The 12,963-nt window shown below is 41.4% G+C and overlaps 1 protein-coding gene across 1 annotated transcript in view; it reads right to left on the minus strand.

Annotated features, from left to right (window-relative positions):
- The window catches only part of FRAS1 (Fraser extracellular matrix complex subunit 1), a 422,079-nt gene that overhangs the window by 205,756 nt on the left and 203,360 nt on the right, over nt 1-12,963 (minus strand). The window contains exons 15-16 of the mRNA XM_042984325.1: nt 5,771-5,914; nt 1,376-1,516 (exon numbers count right to left, since the gene is read on the minus strand). Coding sequence (XP_042840259.1) covers nt 1,376-1,516; nt 5,771-5,914 — 285 coding nt within the window. The remainder of the gene's footprint in view (nt 1-1,375; nt 1,517-5,770; nt 5,915-12,963) is intronic.

Below are 12,963 nucleotides of genomic sequence, written 5' to 3' on the forward strand. Positions count from 1 at the left end.
TTTATTTAGTGTTTGTGTTAAATGTTTTATACACATTGCTGCATTTAACTTCATAGCAATTTTGAGGGTTTGCAGACGAGAAAACTGAAGTCTTGGGAAGTTAAAAAATTTACCGAAGATCACAGAGCTAATTAGCAGCAGAGCTGGGATTTAGCCCTAGGTCTATCTGAACCTAAAACCCTGAACCTGAATAGGGAAGGGTGGAAAGTTTACGCGTCTGAGTGCTAGAAGCACTGGAATTTTGGCTGACTTGTCCACTAACTCATCTATGTCCTTAGCCAAGTCAGAGTCTCTCCAGGCCTAGGTTTCTTGGCACATGCACAGTGAGGTGGGACTAACTGGTCATTTAAGACACTTCTGACATTACAAGGTTTTAAGTAAGAATTATATTAAACAACCTGACCATTACATATGACAATGTCAGGCATGCATCTTTGCTACTGTGGTCCTGGGTGGTAACAGTGGGACATCTCTGACTCTAATTTACAGATATTACCATGGCCTGTCCTAAGGGACAGGATTGAGATACTAAAAGACTCCAGAGAACAATGGGCAGGAGCCAGGAAAGGGGAGTGTGGAAGTGGATGAGACCCTTGGGGGCAGGATGTTGCGGAAAAGGAATAAACACTGGGTGAGTAAAGAGGTTGGCAGACAGGAGGGAGGTTGATAAGTCAAGGCTGTGGGGCAGATCTCAATATTCTGCCACTAACCCACACTATAGGTAGAAGTGAAAATATTTATGTTTGTTTGGGAGGAGAGGGGCAATCGAGGTGTCCCAGGCAGCAATAAGTTCCCAGAGTTGCCTGCAAGGAAAGACACAAGTCAAGCATATATAAGTAGAAACTTATAAAGTCTAAAATAGAAATGTTTCATAGTTAAATTTGTACGAATCTGAAAGAAATAATACATATAGCATATAAGATCAAATTTTCAATAGATACAGATGTCAGCTTTACAAGACATCAAACTTGGTTTTTTATTTTACTTTCTGTGGCGTGTCATAGTTGCCAATACATGTATTTGTAAATGCCATCTAAGATAGGATTCTGTCATACCTACAACCTAAGTTAGTGAGGGTTTGTAAGTACACAAAGACTATATGAATATCTTAAAGATGTTCTTGGCATTGAAAAGGACCACATGATCTCTAATAGGTGATTGGTATGCATAAGTACTTTACTTAATCACTCAAGTCCTCTAGTACCCACCCGCATCACCCACTCCCACACCAAATACACACAGGTTCTATAATGAAAAAGCTATTCCTTTTAATTTGACATTTTCCCATCATACACACAAATTCCCAAATGAGCAGCAAGTATTGTCAAATGCGCTAAATATTTTTTGATGATGATAATGATTACCCATGTCTTACCTTTGCAGCTGCCAGTGGCCTCAGCATAGTACCCACCAGGGCATTCAGCAATGCATTTCCCATCATGCAACACTGTCTTCTCGGCACAGGTAAGACATCTGGGACTATTAGGACCACAACTCTTACAGGATTGGTCACAAGCTAAGGGGGAGGAACCCACCAGAGAAAGTCAGCAGTGAGCAAAGGGAGCAGAGAAGTCTATTCTTTACAATGTCCATAGTTGGTATTAACATGGAAATCACATTCTCTGGCTGCTCATCTGAGTTCTGTTTCCTTGACTCCAACATTTCAAAGTACGCTGTACTTTCTGTTTTCATAGTGGAAGTAGAACCAGATAATTATTCGTTGAACTAACCATAACATAGCTGGCAGGTACACCTACCGGGGTATCCAATTTAATATAGGACTTAAAGTCAAAATGGCCTTGGGGGTGGGGATCCCAGTCCAATTGGAGTTGAAGATACTCTCAAACTCATTAATAATCAGAAAAATGCAAATTAAAATGGGATGTCCCAGTATATCTATTAACCAGAAGAAAAAAAAAATCTGAAGCTTGATGATAATGCCAAACAGTAGCAAGGATGTGGAGATGAGACAACCTTCACACTGAAGAGTATAGAAGCTGGTAAGCTATCTGGTACTACTTAGTCTAATAAAGAATATGCAGAGATAAGAAACAAACAATTCTGCTCCCAGATTACCCATCCCCAGGAACCTTCCACACAGGTTCATAAAAGGGAGTGTTTGAGGCTTTTCACTGGTGCTCTCTAGTGATAGCATGGGGATGGAGGGAGGTAGGGAGTCCTTCATGGACAGTGGATGGGTGAGCTATGGGGGACGCAGACCAAGGAGTGAGAAGCAAAGGGCTAGATGAGATAGCAACACGGCTGACTCATAAACCATAATGCTGAGTGAAAACCATAATGCTGAGTGATAACCTGAACTTCATGACACAAGATCATTTAAGGGGGAAAAAAAGGTATATATACTCAAGAGAATATCCATTTTACATGACACCATAAAAACAAAGAGATAAAAAAAATTAAAATAGTTGCCTTGGTGAGGAAGGGAAATGAATATAAAAGGAAGGAAAGAGAGACAAAGGAGAAGAGGAAGGAAGAGAGAGAGAATGGCTAACAGAAACCTCTGAACTTACTTTGATTTATTATGTTAGCTAGAGTCAGAAAAGCCCTTCGTAATAGCATAAGTACTTAAAAGACTAAAGAATGAGGAGGTTTTTGTCCTTTGAATTTCCCCACCCTTTATATCTAACATTTGTAAAACTCAAAGCATGAACCACCAATGAACTTGGTTGCTATAAATTCTTCCAGCCAGGGCATACCACCGTTTATGACAGGTTGTGCTGGATTTTTCTCAGCACTTGACTTTGAGATTTCTACAGATATGGGCTGCTCGGTTATAAATTATTAAACCAACACTGGCTGGCCTTTATCTTGAATAGCACTGAACTGAACTGGAAATAAGTCAGCATTATCAGCATCAGACGTTTTAATTAACATTCCGATACCAATCAGTGACTTGGTTCACTGATGTTTGGGAAAATATTTATACAAACGCTTCTGAAGGCATTTGACACAAACTTGGAGAACTCTAAGAATTTTATGAAAAGTATAAACTCCAGTCTTTATCAAAAGGCCTGTTGGTCAATGTCAATGGTATCACAAAGTCTTGCATCATGCTAAGCAAATGGCAGGCATTCAGTAATTACCTGTTGATTAATTGACTGGTTGGCTGACTAATGTCAGCAATGGTCCATCCTCCTATCTGGAAGGCTTCTTTTTTTCTGATGCTTTGTTTCAAAATGTATACAGATAGCATTCCAGATGTGTATTTCCTCCCTAAGCCACTTGTTCAGTAGTCTTCTTTTTTAATTTGTTCTGTCAGTAAGGAGGTCTGGCTTTCTTCATCCAACTTCTTAGCCAAAGTAGATTTCCACCTCTCACCACCTCAAGGCTCACACTAATCCCTCCTTTTTTTTCAAGCCTTCCTTTTAAATACCTGTTTCCCCAGCAAAAGTTGCTTTCTCGATCCAGGTAATATCGTCTCAGCAGCAGGTCAGTGTCACCACCCCTCATCAGTGACAGTAGCCAGCTTCCTTGGGGACTTACAGGCTAAATGCCTTTGGATTTGTGCAAATTTGACATGTGCTGACCTTTAGAGAATGCATCTGGATTAATTGAGCAGGAAAGTGATGCTGGCAGAAAAAGATTAAAATGCTCAGGCTAACGGCAGCCTGGCCCTTCTTTCCTTGTTCTCTCCTGAAGCTACACAAAAGCCACCTGTGACTCGTCCACATCAAGTGAGATTTTTCACACCAGTGATGCTGATGGATCTCTGCACAGCTTTAAGCAAGCAGCTGCCAGGGGCTATCTCTCTTTCCTAAGACAAGTGGATTTGTCAAATCCCAAAGATCATCTCATTTTTGCTGTTGCCCTGCTCAGTAAACAAAACGAGGACGATAACTCAAAGTTTTATGGGCTGTACATTTTTATTGATTTAGTGGGACTTTGTCAAAAAAAAAAAAAATGGCATCACAGCCTTCCTGTAGGTATGACCATCACAGTAAACTCAATTCAAACCTTTCATTCACTATCAGGTGCCTACCTGTGGACTTGGCAATGTCCACAGGGCAGCGGCTGATCTAAAGACTGACAGGAAGACAGGGAGAAAGGGGAAGAAGAGGATAGCCGGAGACAGTAATGAGAAGGAGAAGGTAGGGAAAAATAGGGGAGGTGCAGAGGGAGGTATCTCATTATAGCCAGTAGAGCAGTTGGGAGGCAAATAAAATCTAAAGCTAGAAGACCTAAGCTTGAATCCCAACTCTGCCCCTTAATAGTGATATGTGACCTTAAGGGAGTTTCTTAACCTCTCTGTCTCCTCTGGAACATGAGGATGGTAATAATAACCATCTCCTGAAACTGCTGTGAGGAACAGACACCAAACACAGCACTTAATCTGTGCCAGGCACTGTGCTAAATGCCTGCCTATATCAACTCAGTCCTCCCAATAGCCTTCTGAGCTGGGTGTGTGTTAGTTTCCTGCTGCTGCTGTGACAATTTACCACAAACTCAGTGGCTTAAGTCAACACAAATTTATTATCTTACAGCTTTAGAGGTCAGAAGTCCTAAAGCCAAGGCATCAGCAGGACCACATTCCTGCTGAAAGCCCTAGGGGCAGATCCATTGCCTTGTCTCTTCCCCAAGTCTAGAGGCTGCCTGCATACCCACTGCCCCATCTTGGCATCGCCCCGACTCCTGCTTCTGTCTCAGATCTCCTTTTCAGACTTCCACCCTTCTGCCTCCCTCCTATAAGGACCCTTACGGTTAACTGGCTCACCCGGATAATCCAGGATCAGCTCTCCCATCTCAAGATCCTTAACTTAATCACACCTACAGAATCCCTTCTGCTATTTAAGGCAGCCATATTGACAAGTTCTGGCTATTAGGATATAGACATCTTTGAGGGCCCTTATTCTGTCTACCACAGCTGCTATTACCTCCATTCTACAAAAGGGAAACTGACACATGGCGAGATTATGTAACCTGCCCAAGGTCATGCTCTTCCCCCCATACTTTTCTGCCTCTCAGTGGGTAATGTACTATTTTTTTAAATTTTTTAATGTTTTATTTATTCTTGAGAGAGAGAGAGAGACAGAGCACAAGCAAGGGAGGGGCAGAGCAAGAAAGGGACACAGAATTCGAAGCAGACTCCAGGCTCTGAGCTGTCATCCAAGAGCTGGACGCAGGGCTGGAACCTACGAGTGGTGAGATCATGACCCGAGCCAAAGTTGGATGCTCAACCAATTGAGCCACCCAGGCTCCCCAGTGGGTAATGTTTGTAAAGCACTTGGAAGGAAACACTAGGTTAACTCTTAATGTCATGCTGTGGGCATTAAACGTTAACTCTTACTGTCATGCCATGCGCATTAAAGGTAGAATACACAGTAACTGCTTCAGCTAAGTCAGGGGCACCAACACAGAGGTGGGTCTGCCTTGGGCTGGTCTAAGAGTGTCTTTATTTACATGCATATGTGGAAGGCTGTCTGGTGCTGTTGAGGAGTTTCAAAATTGGAGGAAGGAAGCATTGCTCCTCTCCCTACAGCTGAGAGTTTGGAGCAAGCAGCCTGAGTCTCAGAGGATGAGGCTAGAATGAACACCCTAACCTAACAAGCTGTTGAGGAGTGAGGGTGTTAAAGGTGATCCTATCAGTTCAGAAAAAAAGTGTTTTGTAAACTACTAAAACACTGCCAATGTTACCAGCCATTTTCATATTGGTTGAGTAAAAGAAACGTTCTAATTAGAATAAAATGAGGGATGCTGGAAGAAAAACAAAACAAAAAAAAAGATGCTCTGGCATGCAAAGCCGGACACTTACCACTGCAGATCCCCTGCTTGTTGTAGAACCCAAGGCCACAGTTGCTGTCACAGCTGCCCTCCCTCAGCACTTGGAGGGGGTCTCTGCAGCCCAAGCAGTGCTTCTCTGTCGGACCCCAGCAGGCAGAACAGGACTCATGGCAGACTGCAGGCAAACAGCAAAATCAGTGAACAGTCTATAGTGGAAAGGGCTGGTTGCAATTTTTCTTTCAAAGATTTTTAGAATTTATAAGGAGGATGTTGGTGCCTTCATTCCTAAATCGCGATGCACATATGTATATCCCAGGAGAAAAAAAAACACCCCCCAGAATACCTATTTCTGTTGGCCAGAAGTACAACTTCCATAAATGACTGCTAAGAGACTTGGAACAGGAAATCAGAGGCTTTTGAGTAATGAGAATCACAGGGAAGGGAATCATAATTTTCAAGACAAAGATGGTCTGTCTAATGAAATCAGATGGCCCTCTATCACCTTGCCACCTTGCCTTTTGTAACCATACGATGAACCGTTGACAGGATCACTACTCCTACGTTCAACACCATCAAGAATCAGCAAGGACGAATGCCATGTACTTTTGTCCTTGATTAAACCTTGAAAGACCTGGTACTTCTGGATTTTTACTGCTCTCTCCCCTCTTTCCATCCCTCTCTTCTCTCTCTCTCTCTGTCCTACCCCAACCCTTTCCTTCTGTCCTTCCTCATTACTCTTCTAGTCCCCCTATTCTCTGGTTTGCCCCACCAGCTTCTGCTCTTGGCATATATCTTGAGAGTCTTTCTCTTACAAGTTAACTTTCTAACCATACATTGTTCCTAAACCAGAGTTTTTTCTTTAACACTCAAAAATGTCCTTCTCAGGGTGCCTGGGTGGTTCAGTTCTTTAAACATCAGCATCTGACTCTTGATTTCAGCTCAGGTCATGATGTCATGGTTTGTGGGATCAAGCCCCATGTTTGGGATCCTCTCTCTCCCTCTATCTCTTCCCCTCCCCTGCTCTCTCTCTCTCGAAATAAATAAATAAATAAATAAATAAATAAATAAATAAATAAATATTTTTAAAAAAATGTCCTCCTCTTTTAGAATTTGATTTTTTTTTTAATTACTATTAGGCTTACTTCTCACCTTAGCATGTCTGCAAAGAGAGGCCTATTCTAAATGACTGGTTATATTCAAATTTGGTTCACTGTCTGTATGGTTAAGCCCAACACATGCTTCTGTTAATGCACCCTGGTTTTCAAAATGTTTGCTTCACAGTGGAGCACAATCTATTTGCAGAGGTATTCATTCTGACCAAAATTGGTAGAGAGAATTCTTTTGCTGATTGGAAGAGACTTGGGAACTATACACCTAAGTAATTTAATTAGGTATCCCTTTAGAATCAGAAAAGGGTGCCTGCATTGAGAATCTCAAGATCCAATCCTCTCCTCTCAGCTTTCAACTGCACAGGAAAGTCTTAATTTCAGACAACTTTCCCCCACCCCCCCCAACAAATTTAGAGATAATTACAAATTCTGTTAAATTCCAAGAAGGACTCTTCAATAAAAATAACAGTGGTAAGGGTAGAAGGGACCAACTTTAGGTGGATCTGAAAGATGGGAAGTGGCCAGCTCTAGGTTTGCACCAACAAAGCCTTTGAGAAAGGAAGGAGTTTAGGGGTGCAAGGAATAGAAGGCTGCCCCTGTGGCTGAAGCTAGTGGACACAGTGAGACCAGCAGGGCACAGAGGATCACAGTGAGGAATGGTGGGGCACAGTGGACTGATTCATGGCTGGAAGGATAGGATGAGGCCCAATCAAACTTGACCTTGGAGATCATGGAAAGAAATCAGAATTTTACCCTAATTGTAATGTGAAGTCATGAATGGGATTAAACAAGATAGACACAAACCCCGATTTTTAAAGCTCTCTCTGGGTGCCATGTAGAGAGGGTGGAAGGACTTGCCTACAGGCAGAGAGACCAGTGTGGAAGCCATTGCTCTGGTCCAGGCAAGAGATGACAACAGCAGATGAAAAGCAGAGATGGAAGAAAGTTTACTTATTTATTACCTGGTTCCCTTGCTAGACTGTAAGCTTCATGAGGGCAAAATCCATTTCCATTTAATTTAACTCTGTGCTGAGCACACTGCTTGGTACTCTACATTTGGTACTTCACTTATAGTTAACATCTCATTTATATTTTATAAATGTTACATGGGAACACTGCCAATATTAGGATAAGCTACTAAAACTACATTATAACTAAAGATGTGGATACAAAGCTCCCAGTAACAAGTTCTACCCTGAACATACATGAAATCTGTTATTCATTTATTCAGCTACCTTTCAATTAATGACTCTACTCATCATCTGAAGTGCCAATCACTGTTTGTGCCTCTGTCTTATTGTTGATTCAAAGACACTACTTAAAAATAAACAACAACAACAACAACAACAACAAAAACACAAAAAAGCAAATAAAAAACCCAATTTCACTCCTAAGAAGGTATGTCAGGCTAATCTATCGAAATTCAACAGAAGCATCTACCACATGCAAGGTTGTGCTAGCCTGTGGGGCCTTCCCAGCTAGCCATCGGTCAGAAGTCTGCTAGAGGAAACATTTAAACCACCCCATCACTTGAGCTCATTGGTAGCATTATGCAAACTGCACCAGGGAGAAAGTGCCTGAGAGGATGATGAGAACTAAAGACTAAAAAGACAACAGGGACCAGATCACAAATGTCAGGCAGGCTGGGGAAAGACCTTGGACTTCATCTGTAAAAGTTTTAATCAATTTTTCTTCTCAGAGAGTTTGCTCTGCAGTGGGGAGAGGAGAGAGTAATTAACTCAAGACATTCTCGAGGCATGAAATCATTTTTGTCCAGGGGGTGCGGAGGAGATGAGAAATTAAAGCACAACCCCCTAGTTGTCTTCAGGAATCGGCTGATCGCAGTATAGACCTTTAGCTGCACGGGCTTTTAAAATCGTAAAAAATACTTCCAACCTGATTGGTAAATGGCTATCATCCTGGTCCCTCCTTGATAGTCTGGTTCCATTCCTGGGAATCCTGAAAGACACTGTGCTTCAGGACCTGAAAGGTCCTGACATAGGAGAGGGTCTCAGGTACCCCCCCCCCCACACCCTGACTTCTGACCAATCTGATCTGTGCCATACTACTTGTTACACATTTTTAACATTATCCCTAGTGTTGAAAATCAGAATAGGGCCAAAGGATGAGCAGGATAGAGGCTACAGGCTTAGGGATGGCACTTAAACCTGTCACAAACTGAGCTGTACTTAGTATTTCAGCCCTGTCTTCTGCTATGTCCCTTGAGCAAGCTAGATCTATGGAGCAGGGTACCCCAAGCATGCCATACACCTGTCTGTGGTTTCTGGATGCCCTACACAGGATTCACCCAGTTGGCAATGCCTCCATCTCCTTCCATAGTCCTTATAACACAGCTTACACTTGAGAGGCCTAAGCTGTCATTACTTCTGTGAAGCTTTATTGGACTTGTCCAAACAGTCACTTCCTTCTTCTGTGTTCCTGCAGAATGTTGTACATTCTCTGTGGTATTTATCCTATTGTCCTGATCATTTGGTTACAAAGCAATGCCTTTCAATGAAATGTAGTAGCCTCCAAAACAGGGGCCAGGTTTGAATCATCTTAAACCTCCAGTGTCCAGATTGATAACTTGTACAAAGTGAGTATTCATTAAATGTATGTTAAATGGATACCCAGCAGTCTTTTTTTTTTACTGGTTATGAGGGATTCATCCTATCAGTTAGTTACCTTCTACATGGAAACAACTAACCATGAGGTCATAGTCTGAACATATGATAACTGAAGGTAGATAATCTTGAGGCTGTAAATCTACCTAATAAATATTGGGTTACAGATCTACTTATGATGACAACTATTTATGCCACATCTATACAGAGTACCAAATATGAAGCCAGGCCATCTCTTTTTCCATAGCAAACAAAAGGCATGTTCCATGGTCAGTCAAGACAGCAGAAGGGATTTTTATTTCTTCAATACAGGACTATAATGAGCTGTCATTTCCTTTTTCTTTTTCTTTCTTTTTTTTCTTTTTCTTTTCTTTCTTTTCTTTTTTTTTTTTTTTTTTCAGCTATCATTCCTTAAAATGACATACTCCTACTGTGTTTTGCAATTGATTTCTAATTCCTAACACTGAACATATGTTACTGCAGATAATCTCTTCTTCCAGGCTTATTTTACATGTGGCTTTTATTACACTTTGGTTATTATGAAAAATAGAAGGTCACTCCCTGACTTTTTACCATAATTTCTCTTAGTGATACATGTCCGATCACCCAGGGTTTTTGAATTGATATTGTGAAAATGTGGCAATAAATTTAAAAAGGCAGCTAATGAGAGAAAACCATCTACTTAACTCACATGCAGTAGATAATTTATTTAGGAAAGCCCCGGACTTTTCTGGAGCATAGCAAGACATGTGCTGGCTTGCTGAGCAATTCATTTCAAAATGAAAAGGAACGAATTACTTTTCTTTTGGCAATTCTATATTGAAATCCTACTGTAAAAATAAGAAACTTCTTTTTGTGACTTGGTAATTTTGAAATAGAAGATTGCTGTAAAGAAATTTTAACGTGTGTTTCTCTAAGCAGACAACGCAGCCCTTTTCCAGGAAAGCGTAAAAAGCACTTCCTGTGGGCCACTTCTCATCTTCCGGAAAACTCTCCCAGACCTCAGGCAGTGGATCCAGACACGAGTGGACTCAGCCTTCAGTTCAAAATGCCCCTCAGGAATGAAAAGGAGCTTTGGTCCCTCACCTTCCCCATGGCCTTTTGGAATAAGTTCCTCTGCCATTCCCAGGGAACTGGCACACTTGATCAGCAGACCCTTTGAGGTTTACCACTGAGGCTGAGTTCAGATCTCCAAACCACCAAAGGGGTTCTCACTCACAACTACACAGAAGCAGCCCAAACGGCAGGCACAAGCAGCTATGCCACCCACAAGTCAAATTCCTTCATTTCGTCCCCGATCCATTTTGTAGCAACTGCTAGCTTTCATTCTTATCACACAAATGACTGGGAAGTACTTGCCAAGTGCTAAAGTATTATCAGGAGATAGTGGGTAAATTTCCAATAGGAAGCTCTTGTTGTATCTTACAATCAATTTCCCCATTCCTTGCTTTCCTAATCTGCAAAGTGGGAATAAGCTTCGTTGCACCTAACTCACAGGGAGCTGGCGAGATGACACATTTGAGAACACAGAGAACATGGCAGGTGATGCAGTGAGTAACATACCCTGGGAGACCTAGCACCTGTGGCTTTAACGGGTGTCAAAAGCAAAGTAATTATAAAGGGAACAAATGAAAGTGCAGCAGGAGACAGGAGAGGAAAGGACAGAAAAGACTACAGGAAAGGCGGGTTCACTTAGAAAGGAAGTGAACAGAACTGTCAGAGATCATTCCAGCAGTTACAAGAAGGGGTTCCAGCCTTTTCCAGAGGACTAATACTCTAAAGTTATTCCTTTGTAATTTCTACAATACATTAACAAAAGCCCTTTGGAATAGCTTGGTGAGGGCTTGAGGGGAAGTCCAAGTGCTGGACAGACTACTCCCCTTACCCCCTGGTACAGCCCCACAGGAGGCCAAGGCTACTTGTCTAAGAAGCGTAAATGCCAGACAAATTTAAGAGGAAAGGAAGTTCATAGGCGTAATCATCATTTTTGATCCTTTTACTGCAATCTTCTCTCCCCTCCAGGCTGGGTCTCTGTCCCCAACCTTCCTCCTTGTGCCAACAAAAAACCTTATACCCTGAAATGGGAATATTTGGTCTCCGTACATTCCGAAAAGTCCTATGTACTTGAGGGAGCTCATAACAGAAAAAATACAAATACATGAAAAAAATCTTTTGCTTCAGAAATAGCCAGAGATATGCAAAGTAAACAAGAGAGCAGCAACTATATGCAATCAATTAAATGTACACACAGTGATCTGTATACATCTTAGAAACAGTGCTTAGAAAGAAAAAAAAGGGGGGAGTGGGGAGAATGATTCATCAAGGTAACAAATATACCAGTCTGCTGGAGGATGGTGATAACAGGGGAGGCTATGTGTGTGTGAGAGCAGGGAGTAACTGGGAAATCTCTGTGCCTCCCCTTTTATTTTCCTGTGAACTTAAAACTGCTCTAAAAAATAAATAAATAAAGTCTTTAAAATTAAAAAAAAAGGAAAAGAATGAAATATCTACTTACCAATATTTATGAATATTTAAAAGAGTTCTCTTTATTATTATTATTTTTTATTTTTTTAACGTTTTTATTTTATTTTTTGAGAGACAGAGACAGAGCACTAGTTGGGGAGGGGCAGAGAGAGAGGGATACACAGAATCTGAAGCAGGCTCCAGACTCTGAGCTGTCAGCACAGAGCCCAACGCGGGGCTCAAACCCACGAACTGTGAGATCATGACCTAAGCTGAAGTCAGATGCTTAACTGACTGAGTCACCCAGGCACCCCTATTTATGAATATTTAAAATAGGTGCATACAAAACAAAAAGAGCACACACACACACACAATACATATTAAATTGCATTAGAATAGTTCCTTAAGTGGGGGGTTGGGGGGAGGAGAAATGGAAATAGGTTACAGGAGCAAAAAGGATGGGCAGACAGATAGGCATAGATAGATAAGCAAGAGAAATAGCTGGCCCAGGCTAATGATGAAAATGAACACATAAGTATGATTAAGTCAACCATCTTCATGTGAATCCCAAGAATAAGTAAAAGAAAGAAATTAAACAAACTTCCATTTTGTGCCAATCAACCTGACAAACAAGAAGAATCGTAACACCTAATGCTCACAAGGGTGGTAGGAAGTAGGCACTCATTTGTGTCTAGCAGGAGTACAAGTTATAACTTTTTCAAAAGACAGTCACATATTAAAGTGTCAAAGGTTTCAACAGTACATATATAACTTGGACCCAGAAATTGAAGAACTTAGCCTAATCCAATATATTTTCCACAATTTTCTATTAAAACTGTTTACATCAGGAGGAAGCCAAACCATACGAGACTCTTAAAAACTGAGAATAAACTGAAGGTTGATGGGGGGTGGGAGGGAGGGGAAAGTGGGTGATGGGCATTGAGGAGGGCACCTGTTGGGATGAGCACTGGGTGTTGCATGGAAACCAATTTGACAATAAATTTCATATTAAAAAAAAAAACAGCTAT

The sequence above is a fragment of the Panthera tigris genome, chromosome B1 (genome assembly GCF_018350195.1).
Source record: "Panthera tigris isolate Pti1 chromosome B1, P.tigris_Pti1_mat1.1, whole genome shotgun sequence".
In the NCBI taxonomy this organism is placed as follows: Eukaryota; Metazoa; Chordata; class Mammalia; order Carnivora; family Felidae; genus Panthera; species Panthera tigris.